Source organism: Benincasa hispida, chromosome 8 (assembly GCF_027475165.1).
Source record: "Benincasa hispida cultivar pf3 chromosome 8, pf3_genome.v1.1, whole genome shotgun sequence".
Lineage (NCBI taxonomy): Eukaryota > Viridiplantae > Streptophyta > Magnoliopsida > Cucurbitales > Cucurbitaceae > Benincasa > Benincasa hispida.
Window position 1 is genome coordinate 13,451,652 of NC_143485.1, and position 27,873 is coordinate 13,479,524.

Genomic DNA, 27,873 nt, shown 5'->3' on the forward strand with positions numbered 1-27,873 from the left:
TAAAATTAGAAGATGGAGATCTTTCCCAAGTTCCATTAATCAGCACACTACTAACATACAAAAAATTAGATTTCTTCTATACGTCGAATGTGAAAAGATGAGAATGTAGATTAAAAAATACTTTTCACCAATAGAAATTGGTCAAGCGACTGCCATTAATTATGACAATAGACGAATCTCACCGATGACAATTGCATTATTAATGTGATCTCAAAAGAATAACCCTCCCTTGATGCCTCTCTCAAGAGATCCCTTCCTTCTTGAAAATGTAGTCCACTGCTTCTCCAACAGTGTCAACTACCTGCACAAGAACAACGTTGGAATTTGCTTTAAGTGAACCGTTTTCAATACCAACAATTGACTTGGGACTTTTAAAGTGCTTTTCAAGTATTTCTAGAATTTCCTTAATCTTTGTTAGTTATACAACCAAACATTAGAAATGTATGACCACCATGAGTGTGTTTAGTAAAGCACTTGAAAGGAATGACTTCAATTCAATCCATTATGGTCATCGACCTAGGATTTAATATCCTTAGAGTTTCCCTTGACACTCAAATGTTGTAGGGACTGGCAAATTATCTTGTGAGATTAGTTGAAATATGCATAAACTAACCTAAACACTCATGAATATAAAAAGGAAATATATGTGTGTGTGTGTGTATGAAAAGGAATTTTAACAATGTAAAAATGCTTTTCATCCACCCACACTCAACCTAAAGTCATTTTCTTTCCTAACCGTTAAAGAAAGGGGAAAAAAATACATTTTTAGTCTCTAGGCCTTAAGTTTCAAAATACTACATGTTTAGTCCTTGCATTTTTAGTTTTGTTTCAATTTAGTTCCTAAGTTTCAAAATGTTACAATTTAACCCTTAAAATTTGAATTTTGTTTCAATTTGGTTCCTAAATTTCAATTTACACTTTTAATCTCAACTTTTTACTCAAGACTCACTTTACATCTTTGGCAGTAATGCTTATTACTTCTTATAACTATTAAAATTAAATTTAAAATTTCACTTCATAATTCTTTTAAATTAATTAATAGGCATTATCACTAAAGTCATAAAGTGAGTATTTAGTGAGAGGTTATAAATGTAAATCTTAATACTTAAGGGCCAAAATGAAACAAAACTCAAATCTTCATTTCTAGTTTCATTTTGGCCCTTAAGTATTAAGATTTACATTTATAACCTCTCACTAAATACTCTATCATTTTGAAATTTAGAGATCAAATTGAAACCAAACTCAAACGTAAGGACTAAAAGTGTACCATTTTGAAACTTAAGGACCAAATAGAAACTAGATGCAAAACTTAGGGATCAAAAAGATATTTTTATCCGGAGAGAGAAGTTACGTTGGAGAGATGTTTAACCTACCAGATCAGCTGGATACTTGTCATGATTCTCTCTTCCCTTAAAAACCCCTGTCCTAGTCAGGATAGAAAACCAAGGACTTCCAGCCTGAATTACAAAAGTAACAGAGTCTGTTTAGTAAGCAACAGAAAATAGGGGAGGGAAAAAGGGGTTAAATTGTAAATTTGATCCCTATAATTTAAACAAAGTTAGAATTTAGCTCTATTCTTTATAATTAGAATTTAGTTCCTATAGTTCAATAAAACCTACGTAAATAGTCTATGTGATAGGGACTATGTATGAGGATTTTATCAAACCATAAGAATTAAATCATATCTTTTAAAATAATGGAGACTAAATTCTAAAATTTTCCAAACAAAATGGACCAAATTTATAATTACACAAAAAAAAAAAAAAAAGGCGGTTTCTTCTTTGCGAGTTAAGAATAAGTATCACCTAACCTGAATTGCACCATTAATATCGACAGAAGGATTATCCCCTATCATATATAGAGTCTTGAAGTGATGAGTTTCAGTATTCGCAGCCGCCTTGTCTTGGTGAATTGATGACACTAGTTTAAGTACAGCTTCTGCATTGTGAAATACGAGTGGATTTGGTTTGCCATAGCACGTATACTGCAAAGCATGAGGATGAATCCTGCATCATAAAACAACATAAGTGCTTCACATATGGATGTTGTAGGCTTGGATTTTCACTTTCAAAGTTTCAACTCTCAGACCAAATCCATACTAAGATAAAATTTCACTTCTTCGGATTAGAAGGGTTTCCCCACAAATGGAAACTAAATAGGATGCCTTTGAACAAATGAAACACCAGCATTAACGAAATAAGCATAAAAATTTGACAATGACCTGTTCTAACTATCACTTTGATTGCCAGTTCTCTTTTGAAATATTTATGAGGTAGTATAAATTTGTACGTACCTTACGTAAACTTCTTTATTCTAAAGTAGGATTACAAAATTTCATAACATGAACTTCTATTGGTTAGCGAGACAATTTGGCAACTTTTTCACTTAAAGGTAGGCGAAAATTTTGACTTCAATTGCATACTTATTTGACAGAAATTACACTGGTTTGGGTTTGTAAAACTCTTAGGTTTGAGAAAGAATCAGAATACTCGATTTATTCACCAAAGATATGAATATATACAAGTGTACAAAGCATAGAAAAAGAAAATATCACAAAATATTTACAAGAATGGAAAATCCTAACTATAGAATTATAACACTCCCCCTCAAGTTGGAGCATATATGTTAATCATGCCCAACTTGTTACATAGATAATCTATACATCTTCCATCCAATGCTTTCGTGAAGATATCTCCTAATTGTTCTCTAGTCTTCACATATCTTGTAGATACCAACCCTTGTTGAATTTTCTCACGTACAAAATGGCAATCAACTTCAATATGTTAGTTCTTTCATGAAATACTGGATTAGACGCAATATGAAGTACTGCTTGATTATCACACCACAACTTTGTCGATGTGGTGATTTCAAATCCCAACTCAACAAGAAGTTCATATATCCAAATCAATTCACACACAGATTGTGCCATTGCTCTATATTCTGATTGACACCACATTTTGCTTCTTACTCTTCCAAGAAATCAAACTACCACCAACACAAACACAATACCCTGAAGTTGATCATCTGTCTTCTTTAGATCCTGCCCAATCGGCATCTGAGAAACATTCAATATTAGTATGACCATAATCCTTATATAATAAACCAACCCCGGGAGCAACCTTCAAATAACAAAGAATCTGTTCCAATGCAGCCCAATGATCAACTGTAGGGCATGACATGTACTGACTCACAATACTTACTGAATAGATTATGTCGGGTCGAGTCACTATAAGGTAATTAAGTTTTCCCACTAACCTCCTATATCTTTCAAGATCTTTTAGCAATTCTCCATCTTTTGTGAGCTGTAAGTTGGGCATCATTGGGGTACTACATGGCTTGGCCCCTAGCTTTCTTGTTTTAGTCAACAAATCAAGTACATATTTTCTCTGTGATAATAGAATTCCTTTCTTGCTTCTTATTACCTCAATTCCTAAGAAGTATTTCAACATGCCAAATCTTTTGTATGGAATTGACTATGAAGAAAGGTCTTTAGAGACTGGATACCTAAAACATCATCACCAGTAATCACAATATCATCCACATATACGACTAACAAGATGACACCACCCTCAGATCTCTTAAAAAAGATTGAATGATCTGACATGCTCTTCCGCATTCCAAAGCTTTCAATCACCTGACTAAATTTACCAAGCCAAGCTCGTGGGCTCTGCTTTAATCCATACAAGGATTTACGAAGGAGACACATCGTTCCATTCTCCCCCTGAGCAACAAACTCTGGTGGTTGCTCCATATACACCTCTTCTTGAAGATCACCATGAAGAAATGCATTTTTAATATCAAGCTGATGTAAAGGCCAATGATTGATTGATTGAAGCTAATGAAATAAACAACCGCACAGATGCCATTTTTGCTACAGGAGAAAAAGTATCAACATAGTCAACGCCATAAGTTTGTACATAGTCTTTCGCTACAAGGCACGCTTTTAACCGAGCAATAGAACCATCAGGATTGACTTTAACTGCAAACACCCATTTGCAACCGATAGCCTTCTTTCCTGCAGGGAGAGAAACTAAATCTCAAGTACAATTATCATCTAAGGCAGTCATCTCCTCCACCATTGCGGCACACCAACTAGGATGAGACAAAGCCTCATGAACAGTTTTAGGGATGGATACAGACTCTAAGAATGCAATGAATGAACATGTGGAAGGCGACAAATGGTTATATGAAACAAAAGAGGAAATAGGATGAGCACATGTACGTTTACCTCTACGAAGAGCAATAGGGAAATCATCACTCGTTTATGGATCCACTGACAAAGAAGACTCTGGTACAGGGCATGGAACTGAAGGAGGTTGTCGTCAAGTATAGACTGACGATGGGTGGAAGAGTAGAGGTAACCACAGGTAAAGATGAATTAGGAAGAGGATCGGAGGGAGAAGTAACTGTGTAAATAAGGAAATCATCCTCTACTTCCTTATGCTCCCCCTAACTCTTATTCGGAGAGAATGATGGTGATGAAAAAAATGGGGTATGTTCAAGAAAACGTGATATCAGGAGAGACGAAATATTTATTAAGACTAGGACAATAACACTGATACCCCTTTTGGACACGGAAATAACCAAGGAAAACACATTTTAAGGACTTTGGATCCAACTTGGTATGCTGAGGCCAAACATCCCGAACAAAGCAGGTACAACCAGATATTTTGGGTGGAATGGGAAACAAATTTTGCTTGGGGCATAAAGTACGAAAAGGTATCTCACCCTTAAGAATGGAAGAAGGCATGCGATTTATTAAGAAACAAGCTGTGGAAACAGCATCAGCCCAAAAGGATTTTGGAACATGCATCTGAAACATCAAAGCTCTGGCTGTCTCAAGAAGATGGCGATTCTTTCGTTCTGCAACCCCATTTTGGGATGGAGTATCGACACAAGAAGATTGATGAAGAATGCCATGGGCATCTAAATAAGACTTAAGTGTATGAGAGAAATATTCCTTAGCATTATCACTCCGTAGGATTTTAAGAGCACCACTAAACTGAGTTTGGATTTTAGTATGGAAGTTACGAAAATGAGAAAGTAACTCAGAACGACTTTTCATCAAATATAACCACGTAATACGAGAATAGTCATCGACAAATGTAACAAAATACCGAAACCCTCCTTTGGACTCAACAGGACAAGGACCCCAAACATCAGAATGGACTAATTTAAAAGGAGCACTAGCTCGTTTATTGACTCGAGGATACAAACTCAAACGATGAAATTTAGCAAACTGACATGACTCACAATCTAAAGAAACAAATGTTGAAGTTGTGCCTTCAACACAGAGATAGACAGATGACCTAAACGGCAATGCTCTTCAAAAGGAGACGACACACTTGAGCATGTGATGGTCGTAGGTGTTTGTGGTTCAAAGATGTAAAGACCTCCAAATTCACGCCCTTTATCAATAGTCTGTTTCGTCATAAGATCCTGAAATAAGCAATAACCAGGAAAAAATGAGACACAGCAATGAAGATCACGAGTGAGTTTAATGATCAAAATCAAATTAAACAAGAAATGTGGTAAATTTAAAACTGATGATAAAGAAATTGATTCAGTAAGATGGACGATTTCTGATCCTAAAACAGGAGTGGAGGTTCCATCATCTATAGTGACATTAGGTGATGAGGTAGATGTACAAAGATTAGAGAATAAACTAGGGTTACCTGTCATATGGTCTGTAGCGCCAGAGTCAATGACCCATTTTGACATGGAGGAAAGAAGCCATTTAGAAATGTTACCTGTCTCTGCGATGGCCGTAATGGGAGTAGAAGATGATGCCCTCAATGACTCTTGATACTACTGAAATTTAGCAAACTCCTCTACAGAAATCGTAATTGACTTGTCAAGATTATCAGGAGTAGAGGCAACATGTGCAGAGGGTGATGGCATCCTCTGACCCTTATTCAGCAATTTTCTGCATTCACGCTTCGTATGGCCAGGTTTATGACAATAATAGCAAACAATACCTCCTGGATTTGATTTTTGGTTATTTGGATGACCTTTGAAGCTATTTGATTCAACCCCCTTATTACCTCTATAATTATTTGTGCGCGCAATCAAAGCACTGCTAGAATCAGATGATGTAACTGCTTGTGTCTTTTCAGTACGAAGTATTCGAATGTAAGCTTCTTCCAACAAGGAGATATTTGAGCTTGACAACACTTGATCTTTGGTCATCTCATATTAGGTGCAAGACCTACTAAAAAACTCATGATAAACAACTTTTCACATTGAGCCATTAGAACTTTTGGATCCGTGTTGATTGGCATCAAGGCATTGAATTCCGCGCATGTATTTTTAACCTCCATAAAGTAGCTTGTAAGAGATTTTTCTCCTTGATCAAGTTGATATAGAGTCTTACAAAGATCAAACACTCTATTAATATTCTCTTTCCCTGAATAAAGGAAATCTAGATATTCCAATAGTTCCTTGACTGATTCGCAGTGATTTACTAGTTCAACAATTTCACGGTCAATAGAATTCTTGATTTGTAGAAGCATCCTTGAATTGTCCCGCCACCAAATCTTCTTATTAGCATCAATCGATGGCTCTTCTGTGATGTGATCATCCATCTCCATGCTCCTAATAAAGTGGCGGACATTTGATCTCCATGAATAGTAGTTGGATCCATTCAACTTGTGTTTGGTTACTTTTGACACCATAGGAACAATCTCAAACATGACTACTGGTTTCTTATCAGCCATTACCTCAAAAACAATAGACACCGGACAGCAGAGAATCAAACCCTAATTTACCGAAGAGATGTCTTTACAAGCAGTGAGAATATCTATACATCCCAAACAAACACACCACCAAGAAGAGTCAACCACACGGAAGAAACCCACAGAAAACGAACAAAAAATGACGGCGCATGCGCCGGCGCGTGGACGGACGGCACAGAAGAACAATCGGTGCGTGAGCCTCACGCGCTGGTCAGATGGCAACCGGACTTTGGGGTTTTGTAGATGGCGGTTGGGCTCCTCTTTGGACTGGGCGGTGTCGAAACAAACAGCTTCCTTTTTTTTTCCGCTGGCGACGGCGGCAGCTAACAACGGCGAACGAACCGAAGACAGCGACTATGAGCAAAAGTGTAAACTCACCTCTCCACAAAACCCTAAACGTATCACAAATGGGTTCTAAATTCTCAAACCCTAAGGTTCACAAAAATTCTAAGTTTATTTAGAGAGCTCTGATACCATGTAAAACTCTTAGGTTTGAAAAAGAACCAGAATACTCTATTCATTCACCAAAGATATGAATATATACAAGTGTACAAAGCATAGAAAAGGAAAATATCACAAAATATTTATAAAAATGGAAAATCCTAACTATAGAATTATAACAGGGTCAGTAATGATCGAAGAGATGGCATGAACAACTATCTCAACTACTTCCAGACAAGTAATTACGGCATTTAACATCTACAGTAATATTTGCCTTACTTATTGTAGATAGACTCTAGTGCAATTCTGAAAGCTCCCATACCAAAACGCTCACAAGGAAAAGCAGCCTGCCTTGAAGAGAACCTAGTTAGTTGCGATATTAGACCCATCAAAAGTACAATAAAAGGGAAAATACTAATTAAACCGGGGGGTGGGGTAAAAATGAAGAAAACAGCAACACTGCAACAGAGGAAATCAATTGTGAAACAATCCAAGAGTAAATTACAAATAGTAACCTGGTATTCAAGGTCATCATGTGCAAAATACAAGTTCGGTTGGTGTCCAAACTCCCTTCCTGGAAGACCTCCAGTTCTTAAGATATCACAAAGTACCTGATACCATAATTTGAATTAAAATCTAGACCTCTCATGCTTAGTCAGTATCCAGATTTAGCAGAGCAGAAACTCAATGAAATAGATGAGCATGAACCAGAAAATCATTTTGGAATCAAAAGAAGATTACAATTAATAATACTTGATAATATTAATAATGGTAATCCAAAAAAAAAAAAAAACTCAGACCTAGAATTTAGCCCACTACTTGACTTGGGTGATGCTTATTACAAGAACACAGAGTGGAGAGGTATCAAAGAAAAAAAAAAGGACGCTTCGTGAGCTTTTTAGAAAAGCACGATCTAACGAGTTCAAACCCAAGCACCTCAGGTGGACGCCTATGACCAGAGGCAACACATGAAGGTTACGGAAAAAGCCATGACAAAAGTCGTAGAAGCAAACTCTTCAATTAGCACATTGATCGATGCATTGCTGAAGTCAAAGGAGCAGTTGACAACATACATGGAAAGCATGCACAAAGGGATCACAACAATGAACACAATGACCAAACCTGAGCAAATGGACATGAACGAGGAGGTCACTCACCCAGTTTGCGAGTACCTATATGATTCACCACGAGGTGACGTTGATGGTGTTCGACCTTCAATAGAGATAAGTAGTCAAGATGGTTCTGAGATCATCATTCTGAGTGACTCAGAAGACAAGATGGAAGAGCAACCCAAGATGGATCCCAAAGAGGAGTCTGAGGAAGGAGGCGGGGGGGGTGTGGGTGGGGGGTGAGGTGATGGGGAGACCAACTTTGTCTCGTGTTGGTGATGCAATCTCTTCCATGCTGTTACGGAGTGTCCAGGCAAGGCAACTTGAAGGATGCATACGCTTGAAGGGAGCAATCTATTCTACCCCCAGGTGAAATAGGCTGGGGAGGGAGAGCGTGGGGAGGACATTTGGTGGAGGTATGAGCATGCCTACCAAGAATGAGGAGAGTTGGGTAAAACTTTTTATAGTCAAGTTAGAGACTTTGTTTCAAGTAGGTCTTTAGTAGACAGGAGTTTCTTTCTAGTTTCTACTGCTTGCAATTATCTTGTAATTCTTGTAAAAAGAGAAATTTTTCTTATTGAAACTTTTTCCAAGAAGTATCATTTATTTTGGGTTTAAAGGTTAGCGTACTACGGTGGCAACAACTGCCTTGAGGACACAACCCTAGAGACTTATCCGATGGATAGGCCGGAGGTTAGCCTCAACAAGGCATCAAGCAGCTTAAGTGGGGGAGGTTTGTCACAAGGTTGTTTCATGAGATAAGAAACAGCAGGTCTGTCACAAGGTGGTTGTTAGGTTACTCTCCACCTGCACTCAGTTAACCCAACAAAAGATGCAAGAAAACAGAACAATAGAACTCTGATATATATTGATATTAATATGAAAGGATGATTCACAATTCAGTACAAGAAATACCAAATGAGTACCCTGGCTGAATAACAGAATGTTCACAACTCCAAAGAAAGAAAAAAAGGAAATAAAAGAAAGCAAACCAGCACATTTGAGAGAGCTGGTTGTCCTCTCCCTAAAAAGCTTCCCTCAGCTTTTTACCCAAATTATTCCCTGCCTACACAGAAACCTATACTCTCCTTTTATAGCAAACTTTGTGGTCCCTCAGCGGTTTTCTTCTTTTCCCATGTCCTCTGCATCATTTGTTTTCTGTGCAATTCTTTCTTGCCCCTCCTTTTATATTTGTATACAATTGGGGGTTTAACAATACTGTCCCTCTCGAAATGCAGCTTGCCTCAAGGTGGAAGCGGAGAAATTGTTGATTCATTAGGTGGACCAAATTCCCAGGTTGCTTCACTCTTCAGAAGACCCTTCCATTTAACTAGCCATTCATTAGTTGCTAGCTCTCCATTCGATGCACGCCTAGGACCATTTTAGGGATTACTTGCAACTCGAACTCTTCCGTTTAGGCAAGTGGTTGATGCTGAACCTGATGTGCTTGCCCCAGTTTCTTCTTGAGTTGAGAAATATGGAACACGTTATGGATGGCACTTCTGGTGGAAGAGCCAATTTGTAAGCCACTTCTCCGATTCTTTCAGTGATTTGGTAGGTCCATAGAACTTGGGGGACAGTTTTTCACCTCTTCGGGGCTAGTGAACGTTCCCTATACGGCCTTAGCTTTAAATACATCTCGTCTCCTACTTCAAAGTACAATTCCCTCCTGTGTAAATCAGCTTGTTTCTTCATTCTATTTTGGGCCACAACTAGGTTTTCATTCAGGGCATTAATCGCCAAATCCCTTTCTCTCAGCTGTTGTTCCACACTATCGTTGGTTGTTTTCCTTTCCCCATATGAAACCAAAGGTGGGGGTGGTCTCCCATACACCGCTTGATAAGGGGTGGTTCTAATAGACACATGAAAGGTCGTATTATACCACAATTCAGCCCACCTTTCATTACAAAAGCATTTGAGGTATGTTTCAAGACAGCGATTAACTCACTATTTGGCCGTCCGTTTGAGGGTGAAAAGTCGTGCTCCTTTTTAACAGGGTTCTCATTGCCATGAACATCTCCTTCCAAAAACTGCTCAAGAAAATTTTGTCTCTGTCTATTGTGATGGACTTTGGGACCCCATTGTGCCAAATCACTTCCTGAGATATGAATAACTCAACACCTTGTTTCGTCGAGAAAGGATGTTTGAGAGAGATAAAATGGGCATACTTACTTAAACTACCATGATAGATTCGTATCCCCCAGCCTTTGGAAGTCCATAGTCCACTCTTCCACGATCAAATCTGGAATTGGTAAGGGTTGAAGAAGGGATGCTGGCGATAAGGCCTTGGTTTTGTTTCTTTGGCAAATTTCACAACCCTCAACATACTTCTTGACGTCTAATTTCATACCTTGCCAAAACAGCTCCCCATTCATCCTTTTATAGGTTCTCAAAAATCCCAAGTGACCTCCTAACACTAAATCATCGAAGGTGTGTAATAAAGATGGGATCAAAGTAGATGAGCGAAACAAAACTAGCCTTCCTTTGTATAGTAACCAGTTATTTTTCCATTGATATTTCGGCTTTCCATCAAGGTCCATCTTTAGTACGGGTATTATCTCCTGGAGTTCTTCATCCTCCTTGACTCCTTCAAAGCCACTTCCACATCCACTAAGGCTGGAGTTGACAGCACATATGCCTCAGTTGTTCTAGGAACTCGAGATAGAGCGTCTGCTGCCTTATTCTGCAAACCAAGCTGGTATAGTATTTCAAAATCATACCCCAATAATTTAGTTAACCATCTCTTAAATTGGGGTTGGAATTCACACTGCTCAATTAGGAACTTAAGTGCCTTCTAGTTGGAGATCACTATGAATCTATTCTCCAATAAGTAGTGACGCCATTATTGTACCGCCAGTACCACTGCCATTAGTTCTCTTTGTATATCAACTTTGCTTGTGCTCTAGGAGATAGTTTTTGGCTCAAGTAAGCAATTGGTTTGGAATCTTGAGATAACACCGCCCCAAACCAAAACCAGATGCATCTGTTTTCATTACAAATGACTTCGAGAAGTCGGGTAAGGCCAATACTAGAACCATCATCATCGCTTGCTTCAGCTTTTCAAAAGCCTGGGTGGCTTCCTCATTCCATTCAAAGGCATTTTTTTGCAATAATCAAGTTAAAGGGGCTGCAATGTTGCCATACCCTAGCACGAATCTCCAATAGTACCCGGTAAGTCCTAAGAATCCTCAAAGTTCCGATATATTCTTTGGTTTGGGCCATTCTACCATTGCCTTAAGCTTTTCCCCATCAACTTCTACTCCTTGGTGAGAGATCCAATGGCCCAGGTATTGTATCTTTGGTTGGCAGAAAGTACACTTCTATTCGCGTATCGTCTATTATCTCGTGAGTAGTAATGTCTGGGATATTGAACATCACTCCCAGATGTGTCTCATGAGTAGTAATGTCTGGGCTATACACCAAAATATCGTCAAAAAACACAAGTATAAATCGACGAAGGAAGGGTCGGAATACCTAATTCATTAGTGATTTGAGTGTGGCAGGGGCATTTGTTAAACAGAAGGCATTACCATGAATTCGTAATGTCCTTCATGGGTTCTAAAAGCTGTTTTTTCTATGTCACCTTCACGCATTCAAATCTGCCGAATCTAAGATCAAGTTTTGAATAAACGGCTACTCCATGTAATTCATCTAAGAGTTCTTCAATCACAGGAATAGGAAACTTATCCGCAATTGTGGCTTGATTCAATTTTCTATAGTCAATGCAAAACCTCCATCCACCATTTTTTTTCTTGACTAGCAATACCGGGCTTGAGTACAGACTGAGACTATGTCTAATTATTCCGACTTGCAATATCTCGTTAACTAGCTTTTCAATTTCTTCCTTCTATGCGTGGCCATACTTATACGATTGAACATTGGTGGGCTTTTGGTTTTCTCCGATAAGTATCCAATGATCAATTGGTTTTGGGGGAATAGTGGTGGTTGTCCCAAATATGTCTTCATTTTGTTCCAACAGTGCTTGAATCATTACTGGTAATTCTCATACACATTTCCTTCAAGACCAATCTCGGTCTCCCCATTTCCTTCAATTTCTAAATTCTGGAATTCGATCGGGAAAACTTGGTCTTCTTCCTCCCATGTTTTCAATAAGGTCTTTGTCGAAAAAGCAGCTTGTAACCCTAGGGACATTTTAGTAATTGTGTGTACCCTAGGGCTTCCCATGAGTCTATTTATTTGGCCTATTCTCTTGTACTTTGTGTATCATAATTAATAATAAAAATCAGTGTCTATCGTGGTTTTTCTCCCTGTACTAGGGTTTCCACGTAACTGTGTTGTTATTCTCTTCCCTATTCTTTTATTTTTAACATGGTATCAGAGCTAGGGGACAAAATCCTAGCCATTATGGAAGAGAACCATCCACAGTCACCTTTAGCTAGTGAATTTTCGAGTTTTGATATGAAAACTACTATTTGAACCGCGGTAAAGGAATGTTTTCAAGCTATCTTACCGGAATTAATTTCTGCCGTCCAGCTGCAGTCAACAGAGAGCCACGGTCAATGGGAGCCGCACACAGACAGATTTGAAGAATACGTTAACAGAGCCGATCTGCCTCGTCTCGCGCCACCGTCGACTAATCCGGCTCAGATCAGGTATGGCCGCAGCAACCCCTCAGACCCACCGCGAGGTGGATCAGATCTGGCTCCGATCGGGGACGTTCGCATCCGTAGCAACCTTTCGGCAGACAGAGTTTCTTCGACAGCTTCAAATCGCGCCTTCGACCTACAGATTCTTGACGAACAGGCTGGGCGTTTGTCTATCCAGCTTCCGATCGCGCCTAGGGCTTCGACTTCGACGGGAAAAAACTCGACCGCACCGGCGTACCCTAGGGTTTTCGTGTCAGATCCGACGAACCCACTCATCCAGCAAGGAGAACAGGACCTCTCCAATTCTGCCCTAGGCGCATTCGACCAACAACAAGCCGACAACCACCTTCAGCCGATGACCCCCCTCCAACCGGCAACTACCTTCCAGTTGTTAGCGGCTGCCCCGTTTCCAACCGGTTGTGGCTCAACCCAATACCTAGATGAAAACCCGGTAAATTCTTTCCCTATTTTACCTACTACAAATATCCTGCCTGTGTTTCCCTCAGTTGACAATACAACCAGCCTGAGTACGGTTGGAATCAGTACCATCGCCTAGTCAGGCAATATACAGTCTTTTGGTCATATTAGTGTGAACGGTAAAAAACCTTGGATTGTTGACTCAGGGGCGACGGATCATCTTACTGGTACCTCTGATCAATTTCTCTCATATTATCCAAGTGCTGGTAATGAACGAATTAGGATTGCAGATGGGTCGGTCGCACCTGTTGCAGGAAAAGGGGATTTATCTCCGTTTGAGAGTTTGGTTTTGCGGGACGCTTTGCATGTTCCTAAAATTTCATATAATTTGTTATCCATCAGTAAGATTACAAGAGATTTGAACTGTCAGGTAGTTTTTTCACCCGACTCTGTTTTATTTCAGGATCTAAGCTTGAGGATGACAATTGGCACTGCCCGACACGATGAGGGACTCTACTTCCTAACTAATGATGTTTCCTCTAGGAATGATTATAGGACTAGCCTTGTCTCCTTAAATTTGTCTACCTCTGAGAATGATTTTCTGTTATGGCATTACCGCTTAGGGCATCCGAACTTTCAGTACATGAAACACTTATTTCCGCATTTATTTCGCAATATTAATGTGTCTTCTTTAAAGTGTGAAGTGTGTATACGTGCCAAACAGAGTTGTGTCTCCTTCCACTCCCAGCCCTATAAACCATCCAAACCCTTCACCTTAGTCCACAGTGATGTTTGGGGTCCCTCACCAACCACCTCCACAGGGAAACGCTGGTTTGTCACTTTTATAGACGACCACACTCGGCTTACTTGGGTCTTTCTTCTCACTGATAAGTCCGAGGTGTTATCTGTATTCCAGCAATTTTATGCCACTGTGGAAACCCAGTTTAATGCCAAGATTGGTATTTTGAGAAGTGACAATGGGCGGGAATTCTTTAACGCTTCCTTCTAGGAGTTTCTTGCTTCCAAAGGGATTATCCACCAGAGTTCGTGTGCTTACACTCCCCAACAAAATGGGGTAGCAGAGAGGAAAAATTGTCATTTGGTGGAAGTTGCTAGGTCCTTAATGCTATCCACGTCACTCCCGTCTTACCTATGGGGTGATGTCATCCTTACTGCTGCTCACTTAATCAACCGAATGCCTTCCCAGGTTCTCAATTTTCAAAACCCCTTAGACTGTTTGAAAGAGTCATACCCTACGACTCGTTTAGTCTCCGATGTACCATTTCGAGTTTTTGGTTGTGTTGCCTTTGTTCACTCCCATGGTCCAAACCGCACGAAATTTACCCTCCATGCTCAAAAATGCGTCTTTGTTGGGTATCCACTCCATCAGCGCGAGTATAAATGTTACCACCCATCCTCTCGCAAATATTTTGTTTCCATGGATATTACCTTCCTTGAGGATTAGCCCTTCTTCCCTGTTAGCCATCTTTAGGGGGAGAACTCTAGTGAAGAGACTAACTGGTCCACATATACAATTCCCTTGGTGTCTGCCTCTATTCCCGAACATGTTGGTCCTATCCTTCCTACCAATCAAGTCCTATAGGAAGAATCTCAGGAAGGAAGCAACGTCACCTGTTGCATCTCCGGCTCCGGTCCATGAGTCAAACCCGACATTAGGTATGTGTATTCCTGAAATTAATGAGATTGATACTTGTACTAACGAGTGCAAAGAAGAAAAAGGAAGGAAAGGTGTTGATAGCACCACTATAGCAGATGGGAAGACAACAGTGAATGATGATTCAGACACAGCTCTAGAAAATGTGAGTGATACTAAAGATAATCGTGAAAAAGGTGTGATTTCTAAAGATGAGAAACAGGAAGAGGAGACTAGTGATCACAATGGAAATTCTGACAGTTTGAAGGAATATGATGCTTCTCTTGATCTTCCAATAGCCCTGAGGAAAGGTATTCGGTCATATACAAGGTACCTCATGCATAGTTACATGACATACAGTAACCTATCATCTGAATTTAGGACCTTTACCACTAGTTTAGATGCAGGGGTGATACCGAGTAACATACAGGAAGCAATGGGAACTGAAGTTTGGAAAGCTGCTGTTATGGAGGAGATGAGAGCTCTGGAGAAAAATAGAACGTGGGACCAGGTGATCCTACCTAAAGGGCACAAAACGGTTGGGTGCAAATGGGTTTTCACTATAAAGTACAAGTCAGATGGGACTGTTGATCGATACAAAGTCAAGTTAGTTGCCAAAGGGTTTACTCAAACCTTTGGAGTAGATTACTCCGAGACATTCTCTCCCGTAGCTAAACTCAATACTATCCGAGTATTGCTATCAGTTGCAATTAACAAAGATTGGCCTTTGCATCAACTGGATGTAAAGAATGCCTTTCTCAATGGAGAACTTGAGGAGGAAGTCTACATGAATCCTCCTCCCGGATTTGAAGATCAGTTCACACAGCGAGTCTGCCGGCTGAGAAAGTCGCTATATGGGTTGAAACAATCTCCGAGAGCCTGGTTTGACAGATTTGCCACCTTTGTCAAAGGATAAGGGTATACCCAAGGGTACTCAGATCATACACTTTTTACAAAGAAATCAACTTCAGGGAAGGTAGCAGTTCTCATTGTGTACGTTGACGATATTGTGCTCTCCAGTGATGATGATGTTGAAATTGTGAAACTCAAAGCAAAGATGGCTAAAGAGTTTGAAATTAAAGACCTTGGGAAGTTAAGATACTTTCTCAGAATGGAAGTAGCCCAGTCTAGGGACAGAATCTCAGTGTCCCAACGGAAATACACGATTGATCTTCTAACAGAAACAGGAATGACTAGGTGCAAACCTGCTGACACCTCAGTTGAAAATAATTCAAAGCTCAGCAATACTAGTAACAGTGTTTCGGTCAATAAAGAAAGGTATCAGCGGTTAGTTAAGAAATTGATATACTTATCTCATACGAGACCTGATATTTCATATGCAGTGAGTGTCATCAGTCAGTTTATGCAGGCTTCTTGTGAAGAACACATGACAGCAATTGAACGCATCCTTCGATATCTGAAAGGTACATCAGGTAAGGGGTTAATGTTCAAGAAGTCTGATAAACGCTGCATTGAAGCCTACACTGATTCTGATTGGGCAGGGTCTGTTGTTGATAAAAAATCAACATCAGGGTATTGCACATTTGTTTGGGGTAATCTTGTGACCTGGAGGAGCAAGAAACAGGGAGTTATGGCCAGAAGTAGTGCAGAAGTTGAGTATCGGGCCATGAGTTTAGGGATATGTGAAGAGATCTGGTTGATGAAAGTGTTGTCAGATCTTCATCAAGACAATGAGCTCCCAATGAAATCGTTTTCTGACAATAAGGCAACAATAAGTATTGCAAATAATCCTATTCAGCATGACAGGACAAAACACGTTGAGATCGACCAGCACTTCATCAAGGAAAGACTTGACAATGGAAGTATATGCATTCCTTATGTTCCCTCAAATCAGCAAATTGCAGATGTGCTCACAAAAGGATTACTGAGACAAAGCTTTGATTACTATATCAATAAGTTGGGTCTTATTGATATTTACGCCCCAACTTAAGGGGGAGTGTCGAAAAAGCAGCTTGTAACCCTAGGGGCATTTTAGTAATTGTGTGTACCCTAGGGCTTCCCACTAGTCTATTTATTTGGCCTATTCTCTTGTAGTTTGTGTATCAGAATTAATAATAAAAATCAGTGTCTATCGTGGTTTTTCTCCCTGTACTAGAGTTTCCACGTAATTGTGTTGTTATTCTCTTCCTTATTCTTTTATTTTTAACAGTCTTCAATGATATTTCTGATTTTGTAAGGGAGGGGTCCCCGCATAGTATCACTTGGGAATTTCCAGCCAAAAAAGACATCGTTAATGATGGCTAATGAACACCCATGAATCCTGTGGTGCACAACCACGGCATCCCTAAAACCACATCCATCTGACTCAGATCTATTGAAAGAAAATCGACTTTCACTATTAATTCTAGAAGCTTCTACTCCACTGATCTGCGTAATCCTTTTCCTTGTACCATCGTCTCATTCCTGATAACAACCCCAAATTTCACCTTCCTTGCTACTGGTAGGTTCAGCTCCTTCACAATTTTCTGATGAATAAAGTTGAGTCGCGCCACAATCAACAAACACAATGACCTCCTTATCCTTTAACGTACCTCTCAGTTTCATCGTTCCTTTCGTAGAAAATCCAAACATCGATCTCAGGGCTATTTCTGCTTTCTCAATTACTTCGATCACCTTCAACTCGGGTTTTTCCTCTTCTTCATCTTTCTCAGTTTCAAATTCTTCCTTATTCACAATAAATAGCATTAACTCTCGACTTTCTTTCACTCTGCAACGATGTCCAATAGCATATGTTTCATTGCATCGAAAACACAACCCCTTGTCTAAACGTTCCCGAAACTCACTGTCCGACAAAGGCTTCATCGAAGGATCTCTCTTCGTGTAATTCCCCTTCACTGGAATCAATATATGCTTCATCGTTAGGGTTTCATTAGTCTTAACGTTCGTTTTGTCGGTGGAAAACCCTTCTTTCTTTCTGCCTTGGGCCTCTTTTTCATTCGGCCCAACTATACCTAGGTCGGTCAGGGCCGACTTCAAGGCCACATATTTCTGTCATTCAAAAACTGGGCCTCATGCATATAATCGTCCAAAGTTGCCAGATGCCTACTGATAACTTCGGCCTAAAGAGTCAGTTCCAGCCCATTAATAAACGCATCCCTGAGGACCAGCCATATCTAATGATGGCGCCGAATATGTTACGAACTTCTTCACGTAACCGACATAGGTCCCATCCTGTTTGATTCGCAATAGACATGCTCCTAAGCTCAGGGCCAACTTCAAGGCCACGTTTCTGTCATTCAAAAACTGGGCTCACGCATACAATCGTCCAAAGTTGCCAAATGCCTACTGATAACTTCGGCTTAAAGAGTCAGTTCCAGCCCATTAACAAACGCATCCCTGAGAACGCCTTCAGCCATATCTGGTAACGGCGCCAAATATGTTACGAACATCTTCACATAACCGACATAGGTCCCATCCTGTTTGATTCGCAATAGACATGCTCCTAAGCTCCCTTCCCCGGTGGGTCTAAAATGCTCGAACATTTGTTTCTTTAATCCTTTCGAAGTGGTAATGTGTCGAGACCCCTAAGACTCAACATGAGAACCAGTGGAGGTCCGAGCATAGCTAGGGGTGCCACAGGGGTAGAATGACAATTGACAGTCATTGACGAAATGCGGACAAGAGTCAAACAACTTAAGGAAGACCAAGTCAATGCACATGGAGAACCACTTGATCCTCGACGGGTTAGAGGTCAAGCGACGCACGCCTCAACCGAGAGAGGAGCAGTTGGATAGGCAGCAGACGCGCACGGGAGAAGGGCGCAAGCGAGCTGGTGGCTTGAGAGGCCCCGCACTAACGTCCAAACACACGCAAAAGGATCGGGACCACACGGCTGGGAAGGCATGCATGAGGCCCTCAGCAAGGCTCGCGTGCACAAACAGCGTCCCGCCCGGATAGGGCACGGTGCACACACAAAGGATGCAAAGTTGGGCACGCGCCAAAGCAGACAAACAAAGGCACGAGCACATGAGGCAGCACGTGTGGGAGTTGGTGTCCAAAGCTCACCCTAGCGGCCACATGTGGACAACGTGCACTTGGTGCACTCAAGACCACAAAACTGTGAGAGGCTCCTCAAAACGTGGAAGGTGGTCCACAAATGTAGGAGACTTCCAAGGGCAAGCAACGACATTGGTGGATGGTGGCTTCCTACTTCCAAGGGTGGTGGTGTCATAAAAATAGTAAGTGGGAGAATGGGAGCTAAAAAGAGGGGAAGAGTGGACATGTCTCCTTCCTAAAAAGAAGGAAGAGTGGAGGCATGTGGAATGGCCTTAAAGTCATGGGTAGTGAGCGATTAGTCCCACTTGGCCCACTCCTCCCACTTCCTTCACGTTTTTAGACTCCCTCCCACCTATAAATATGTCTTGAAAGGCCAAGACATGGGGAACAAGAGAGCATCAAAATTTGTAAGGATCATAAGGCTTTCACTTGAGCATTTTGTTAGCAAAGTGAATTCTCTCCATTGCAAAACTCTTCTAGAGTTGGTCTTACGAGTTAGAGTCTTTTTGTAACTGTGGTTTTCATAATCTTGAGCAATAAAATGTTATTTCAACAAGTGTGTCTCTACCTCCCTTCCTTATGGTTGAGTACCTAACACAACGCGTTCTAGGGTGTGTTTGACTTGCCATAGTCACTTGGTGAACAAAAATTGGGTCCAGTTAGTAGACTAGTCAAGTGTAACTTGGCACCGCACGAGAAAAATTTAAAAATACACAATACCACGTTTCTGCCTCGTGACATGCTCAATAGGCTCCTTCCCACCTATAAATATGTCTTAATGTTAGACCCCCAAGACTGAAGCACATGACACGGCAGGTGGGCCATGTCTCATTGGCAGAGAACACGCCCAAGGCCAATAGGAGGTTGGCCGAGACAACAATGCCCAAGGGTGTCGGGCATGCGAGCTGGCGCACGAGGCTAGCCGAGGGAGGTTAGCTGAGCACTAGGAACAACAGCATGGATAGGCTGACAACGAGGTTTGCCAAGGAAGGTGCACAACGTGGGCAGGAGGCCCATGCCCTGTGCCCGGACATCGCACAGAACACGGCAAGCGCTTGCATGCACGTGAAGATGCCATAAGGCGCACGTGCAAGGCCCTCAGCAAAGCGCCTACATGCACACGGCATCCCCCCTAGATAGGGCATGGCACACATGAAAGATGCAGTGCTAGGCGCACGGGTGCCCGAGGCACGCGCCAAGTAGGCGAGCGAAGGCACGGGCGCGTGAGGTAGCACACACGGGAGTTGGTGATCGAAGAGCACCCTTGCGGCCACATGTGGACAACGTACACTCGGTACACTCAAGACCACGAAGGTGTGGAAGGCTCCTCAAAATGTGGAAAGTGGTCCACAAAGATAGAAGACTTCGAAGGACAGGCAACTACATTGATGGATGGTGGCTTCCTACTTCCAAGGGTGGTGGTATCCTAAAAATAGTAAGTGGGAAAGTGGGAGCTAAAAAGGGGGAAACAGTGAACATGTCTCCTTCCTAGAAGGAAGGAAGAGTGGAGACATGTGGAGTGGCTCTAAAGTCATAGGTAGTGCGCGATTAGTCCTACTTGGGCAACTCCCCCACTTCCTCCACGTTTCTAGGCTCCCTCTCACCTATAAATATGTCTTGAAAGGCTAAGACATGAAAAAGAGGGGATCAAACTTTGTAAGGATCATAGGTTTTCACTTGAGCATTTTGTGAGCAAAGTGAATTCTCTCCATTGTAAAACTCTTCTAGAGTTGGTCTTGCGAGTTAGAGTCCTTTTGTAACTGTGATTTTCATAACCTTGAGCAATAAAGTGTTATTTCCACAAGTATGTCTCTACCTTCCTTCCTTATAGCCGTGAGTACCTAACACAACCCATTCAAGGGTGTGTTCGACTTGCCATAGTCACTACGTGAACAAAAATTGAGTCCAGTTAGTAGGCTGGTCAAGTGTAACGCAATATCGCGCTTCTGCCCCGTGACAATGGGTGTCAGACCCCTAAACCTTCACCATGTCAAGTGGGTGGATAACACACTCAAGGTTGACAAAAGGTTAGCCATGACACATGCCTAAGTGTTGAGGCATGCAAGAGGACGCACAACAAGCCAACAGGGGGTTGGCGTGACACAGGGCACGACGTGGGCAGATGGCCCACACCCGGTGCTAAGAGGAGGGCACGGGCACTCAGTGCGCATGTGGCACACACGAGAGTGATGGGGCGTGACTGAGGCTAGTAGGGCACGCAGCACAGACAGGCGCTTAGACGCACACGCGCATCGCACAACAGCAGCAAGCACGCGTGCATGCACAGCCCACATGGGCGAGGGCACTAGGGCACGTGCGAGGCCAAGCGGAACATGGGCGTCATAGGCGCACGCCAGGCAACAACCGGCAAGGTAGCACGCATGCAATGTGTGGGAGACACGGTCTTGGTGCCATCCTGGCACAAGCGGTCAAGCGTGTACTCAAGGTGAGGCTTGGTCCGGGACAAGGGGAAGCATTTTGAGAGGCACTTGATAATAATAAGGGATTATTATTAAGTGTGCTTGTCCAAGGGGAGCTAGCAAGCATATATATAGGCAAAAGTGGTGGACATCCATGATCATGGTCATCATGGGTGGTTATTCCCTAGTTTGTAGGAAGGTGGCCCTAAAAATAGTAAATGGGAGAGAGTGGGTGCTAAATAATAGGAAGAAGTGGTCATGTCCCCCTAAAATGAAGGAGATAATTGTGGACATGGGAGGGTGACCCTAATTACATGGGTAATGGGCGATTTTACCTCACTAGGGCCACTCCCACGTTTTCCTCCCATTATCACTCCTCCTACGCCTATAAAAGGATGACCTTGGGGGTTGTCCAAGAAATTCGATGACACATTCATTCATTAAGTCATCTCTCGCAAAGGAAGACCTCTCACACAGGAGACTTCCTGTCTCGAGTCTTGAAAATGTGGTTTTTATGTTACTTTTGGTAATAAAGTGTTACATTTCCACCAATTGTACGTATATCTCTCCTACCCTCTCTCTAGTCAAGTCATGTGGTGATAGTGTGAGTTCAAAAAGGCCCTTTGGGAGTTCCATCGAGCATTCGAGTGTTCTGTGGGTGTTTTGGGCAAGTTCATGTAGGTTGATCGAGTGAGACTTGGCACTGCACGGGGTAAAAGGGCAAAAAATTCCATGGTAGGATTCTCCCCTGTGACATGTCACAGGACAGAAGCGCAGTATTGCGTATTTTTAAATTTTTCCTGTGCGACGCCAAGTTACACTTGACCAACCTATTAGTTGGACCCAATTTTTGTTCACTAGGTGACTATGGTAAGTCGAACACACCCTAGAACGGGTTGTGTTAGGTACTCACGGCTATAAGGAAGGAAGGTAGAGACACACTTATGGAAATAACATTTTATTCCTCAAGGTTATGAAAACCACAATTACAAAAGGACTCTAACTCACAAGACCAACTCTAAAAGAGTTTTACAATGGAGAAAATTCACTTTCGCTCACAAAATGCTCAAGTGAAAGCCTTAAGATCCTTACCAATTTCGATCCCCTCTTGTTTTTATGTCTTGGCCTTTCAAGACATATTTATAGGTGGGAGAGAGCCTAAAAACATGGAGGAAGTGGGGGAGTGGCCCAAGTGGGACTAACTGCCACCCACTACCCATGACTTTAGGGTCACTCCACATGTCTCCACTCTTCCTTCCTTTTAGGAAGGAGATATGTCCACTCTTTTCCCATTTTTAGCTCCCACTGTCCCACTTACTATTTTTAGGACACCACCACCTTTGAAAGTAGGAAGCCACCATCCACCAATGTAGTTGCTTGTTCTTGGAAGTCTCCTACCTTTGTGGACCACCTTTCACATTTTGAGGAGCCTCCCATGCCTTTATGGTCATGAGTGCACGAAGTGCACGTTGTCCACATGTGGCCGCCAGGGTGAGCTTCAGTCACCAACTCCCACGCGCGCTGCCTTACGCCCGTGCCTTCGCTCACCTGCTTGGCACGCGCCTCGAGCGCCCATGCGCCCATTTGGCAAGCACACAAACCCAGCACTACATCCTTCGTGTGCACGCCATGCCTTATCCGGGCAGGACGTCGTGCATGTGTGCGCGCTTTGCTGAGGGTCTCGCGCACGTGCACCTAATGGCATCTTCGCATGCGCACATGCGTCTAGGTGCTACGCACCTGCGTCCACCATGTTTCGTGCAATGTCTACACACAGGGCATTGGCCTCCACCCATGGGACACGGCCCACCTGCCGTGTTATGTGCTTCAGTCATGGTGGGTCTAAAATGCTCAAACATCTGTTTCTTCAATCCTTCCTAAATGGTAAGGGCTTTCCGGTTGTGACTCCATCGGAACTAGTCCACTTTGTCGAGTGCAAAACTAACAACTGCCACCTTAACTTTTTCAACATCCGTCAGCTCATTCAAAGTAATGCCCGGCCTTGTAAATCCACGATTTGGGGTTTTCACCTGAGAACATAGACATCTCCAAACACTTGTATTTGCTCTTATTTGTTTCCCCCACTACTTGGTTCTGAGATGAATAAGTCTCTTCGAGCTTCTCTTTTAATTTGAATTGAGATTCATCAGAGGCGTTGGACTACTTATTCCTGCACGTCAAGTTGTTCTCCTTTACTTCTTCGGTAAGCTTCTCAATACTCTTACACAGTCCCAATAACATATCTTTCATTTCGGAGATCTTTATCTCGTTAGTCTCCATTCTGAGCCATTGCTCTTGTTGGCCCAAGGATTGATGGGCTCTGATACCAATTTGTTAGGTTACTCTCCACCTACAATCAGTAAACCCAACAAAATATGCAAGAAAACAAAGCAATAGAACTCTGATATATATTGATATTAATATGAAAGGATGATTCAGGATTCATTACAAGAAATACCAAATGAGTACCCTGGCTGAATAACAGAACGTTCACAACTCTAAAGAAAGAAAACAAGGAAACAAAAGAAAGCAAACCAGCACATTTGAGAGAGTTGGTGGTCCTCTCATAAGAAGCTTCCCTCAGCTTTTTACCCAAATTATGCCCACACAAAAACCTATACTGTCCTTTTATAGCAAACTTTGTCGTCCCTCAAGGGTTTTCTTCTTCTCCCACGTCCTCTGCATCATGTGTTTTCTGTGCAATTCCTTTCTTGCCCCTCCTTTTATATTTGTATATAATTGGCGGTTTAACCGTTGTTTCATGAGACAATAAACAGCAGGAGGTTCGAGCAAGCACGGCACAAGCGAGTCACAAAAAGGGTATGAAGTGGGTACTTGTCCAACAATAGTTGTGTGAACCTTGTGAGAGGCTGTTGTGAGTCATCCAAATGAGAGGTTTGGGAGAGTTCAGAAGAGTGGTTACTTCCAAATTAATCATATGAGAGAACCACACACTATGGTGAGGAAGGCTGGCTAAGAGGTGTCTCGCAAACGAGTCCTACAACCCATGAACATGAGCAAGCGACCTAGAGAACCTCTTAGCACTGCACGAGCAAAGTGAAAAAATCTAGGTCAATATTAGGCCTGTGACGTGTCTTTTGTGTAGCCTATTTGCGTTATAACAAAGGAGTCCCAAGATCTATTGGGCAAATAGGAAAGTTGACTAAGGATGGAACCTTTTAGGCCGCATGGACAAGGTAGAAAAGTTATTCGTGTTTTTTTTCCGTGACGCCTGGCCTCTTCACTCCTTAAAAAGGGAAATAATAGGAAACAGTATCCCATATCAATATTACAGATTAAAAAGAAGAAAAATATGCAACCAAAAGCTTCATGAATAGATGGATAGGCCTTATATGATGTGTTGCAGAAAGAAGGGGACAGAGAGAGAAGAAAAAATCTTCACTTACTTCAGTTTGTTCTGCATGTTTAAAGAAGTTACATTTTCTAAACACAGAAGAGGAAGGTGATTATTGCCATTGGTTCTAATTATTTTAGCTCAGTGAAATTGGGAAAAACAATCAATTCTTTCATCAATAGAGAGCAGAAAGAAAAAAATGAGATAAAGCTCTATTTATTTCAAGAACACGTCTTGGAAGATATAAAGCTTAAGGCAACCTGAATATCCCTACTCCAGTCAACAGAATCACTAACGATGAAGGCAGCCTCAACTCTCTCTGAGCAAATTTTCTTCTCCTCAGTTACATCTGTGATAGTTTTTTCATGATTAGCACCTTTTATAGTCGTCCATTTCTTATATGGTGCCAGAGGATCAATGTTATCAAAGAAGGATGCATATTCATCAATTGAAAGAACATTCCTGAAGAGAAAAGAATGTGTAAAGCTCATATCATCAAGTTGATATGATATAAACAAAACCACAAATTCTATCCAAACAAAAAGCTTACTGAAATCCATATTCAGACATCACTGCAGCGGGTTCTCCTTTTCCAACAGCAATCACAAGTTTGTTTTCATATCTGATACAAAAATTGCAATGTCTTTGAGATCAAACTCATTGGAAGTTATTTACTTAACCAACCAAAGAGTTGTTATTGCTACTTAAAGCTTGAAGTTCATTAGTTTTGGCCAAAGTAGATGGACCACACCGTATCTGCTACTGCCTCTATGCGAAATCAGGTATAATTACTTTAAGGTTTGCATCAACTTCCTGTTATTAGACAAGATATAATTTATTTTATGTTAAACCAAACTTATCTAATATCATTCTTGCATGGGGCAAAAATTTAGTGCCTCCTATTGGCTAAATTTAATCATTAATGATCAATTTTAACCCTTCAAAGGTAAATATGTACATACACATTTGCAGCAATCTTTAGATAAATATAACTTCAGGCATTTTATCGAAACAATTTGACTTGATCAAAGGATTTCATGTTGGCAAAGAACCCCATCAGAGAAGAAATCTCACAGAGATGGAGATTGACGAGTGGGCCACTTCATTATCAATTTTAGAGACTTTTTCAGTCTTGTTCTTCATTTGAAAGGTCACACACTCATGCATCAACACTTTTGACAAGCTCCAAAGGAGGTCCCCAAGGCTTTATATATCTCTTCCAACTGTTGCCCTAGGTGTTTCTCCAATGCTGAAACACAACATCCTTTTTGGAGCTGTGCTTTGGCTACAAAATGCTGGAATTGTTTACAAAGTGCCTTTGGTCGGAAATTCCTAAGACCAGGTGTTGAGTTATATCTCTATTTCTAATGGGTCATCCCTTCAAAAAGGATGAAAAGATCCTTTGGCTTTGTCACGGTTGTGCTTTATTTTGTAATCTTTGGTTGGAATGTAATGCTCGCATCTCCATGGATAAAAACCGTGACTATAGTTTTTTATTGAACCCACACCTCTTTTAGCATCTCTTGGAGCAGATTATGTCCTCCTTGTAATCGTAGTCTAGCTACCTCTTTAATCAATGGAGGTTTTTTGTAATTGTTATCTCTTCCTATGTATAGGACAGCATTTTTCTATCCAAAAAAAAAAAAAAAACCCTTCTGTCATTTTAAATTATCAATACATGTGATGTGGTAGAAAATAAATGGTACAGACACCAATTCCCATCAGATCTAACTATACCCGTTCACAAGGTGTTTAAATGGTGAATGGCCCTGAACAACCTGTTCAAAATCCAAATGAAAGAATTTACGCAATAATCTAAGTGTAATGGGAAATGGAGTTAGCGGAGCAATGGTTCAAAACCATTCTAGGTTAAAAAGCAAAATAGGAACAAAGAGATACCTGTAAAGGTGATATATTTACGCCCAAAACTTCACTCAAATCTGAGGCTCTCTTGGATTCACGAAATCCACCGCCTGCAGAAGTAACCAAAACTCGAGCTCAATACATAATTGTGCCTAAACCGAGTCCTACTAGCAATCCATATGATTTTTCTCACGTAAAACAGAAAAAAAAAAACAAGGAATATTGATATTAAAATTTTTAAAACAAAATTAAGCTTAGTAAATTCAAGTGAACATTTCTAGAGACTATGTACTTGGTTTCACTCAGATTGAATTAAGTGTAGACCAATTGCTTCAAGATAGATACTCAGCTACTTTTGATTATAGCAAAATGCATTATTATTAAAAAGGGAAAAAAGGAAAAGGGAAACAATTTCAAAACTCTTGCAAAAAAAATCAGAATACTAGCAAGATCAGAACTTCTACAACAAATCGAGGAAAAATTAATATACAAGCCATTTACCCACTATTGCAAAGAAAATACCATGATGATGCAATTCACTATTTGACAAACAGATACAAATTAAAATATAAATTGGTAAAATTCAAAATTATCAGTCATTCTATTACACCACCAAATTGAACAATGATATTATTGAGCAACCCCTAGTTGCTTCCAGCATATCAAATTGAAAACTAGAGTGTGATCAAAGAAATTACCATTTGTCAAGAAGATATAAGGAATCCTTAATACACCTGCCAAGAATAGACGAAGATACATTACAAGAGAGGAATAATAAACAATGTAAACGTTTCAACGTGGTTGGGTTGCAAAAAACAAGGAAACCATGCCAGAATCTTCATATAACTTTCTGAGAGCTTGTGGAGAGCCTCCAATGGGAGCATCGCCGCGGAGAAGCACGCCATCAATGTCGAAGGCAATGCCAAACGTAGGTCTGCAAAATGAGGACGTCAATCGCAACAGAATCAGTATTTTTTCTCTCAATCAAGTGATTACAGAAAGATTGAATTCACAAAAAAAGAGAGGAAATAGGAACCTGGTGAATTGCGAGGAAATGTGTGAGAATGAACGAAAGAAAATGGAGCGAAATGGCGATAATCCGATTCTGCTTCGGCTCCGCAGCGGCTTTGTGATGATACGGAAGCTCATTCTGTAGACGTATCGGTACAAGTTGATTTTCGATCTTCACAAGCTCGAGCGAGCTAGAGACTAGAGAGATTACAAAATGCTCATTTATATAGTAGATTTCAAATGTA

At 41.1% G+C, this 27,873-nt stretch overlaps 1 protein-coding gene across 1 annotated transcript; it reads right to left on the reverse strand.

Moving 5' to 3' along the window:
- On the reverse strand, positions 1-27,873 carry LOC120083713 (hydrolase family protein / HAD-superfamily protein). The gene is made up of 12 exons (XM_090316902.1): positions 27,654-27,873; positions 27,448-27,551; positions 27,316-27,351; positions 26,654-26,727; positions 26,492-26,532; positions 25,305-25,376; positions 25,015-25,216; positions 7,691-7,786; positions 7,455-7,522; positions 1,811-2,006; positions 1,370-1,457; positions 1-297 (listed from the first exon to the last, which is right to left on the reverse strand). The coding sequence occupies exons 1-12, from the start codon at positions 27,764-27,766 to the stop codon at positions 242-244; spliced, it is 1,146 nt and encodes a 381-aa protein (XP_090173028.1). The 5' UTR covers positions 27,767-27,873; the 3' UTR covers positions 1-241.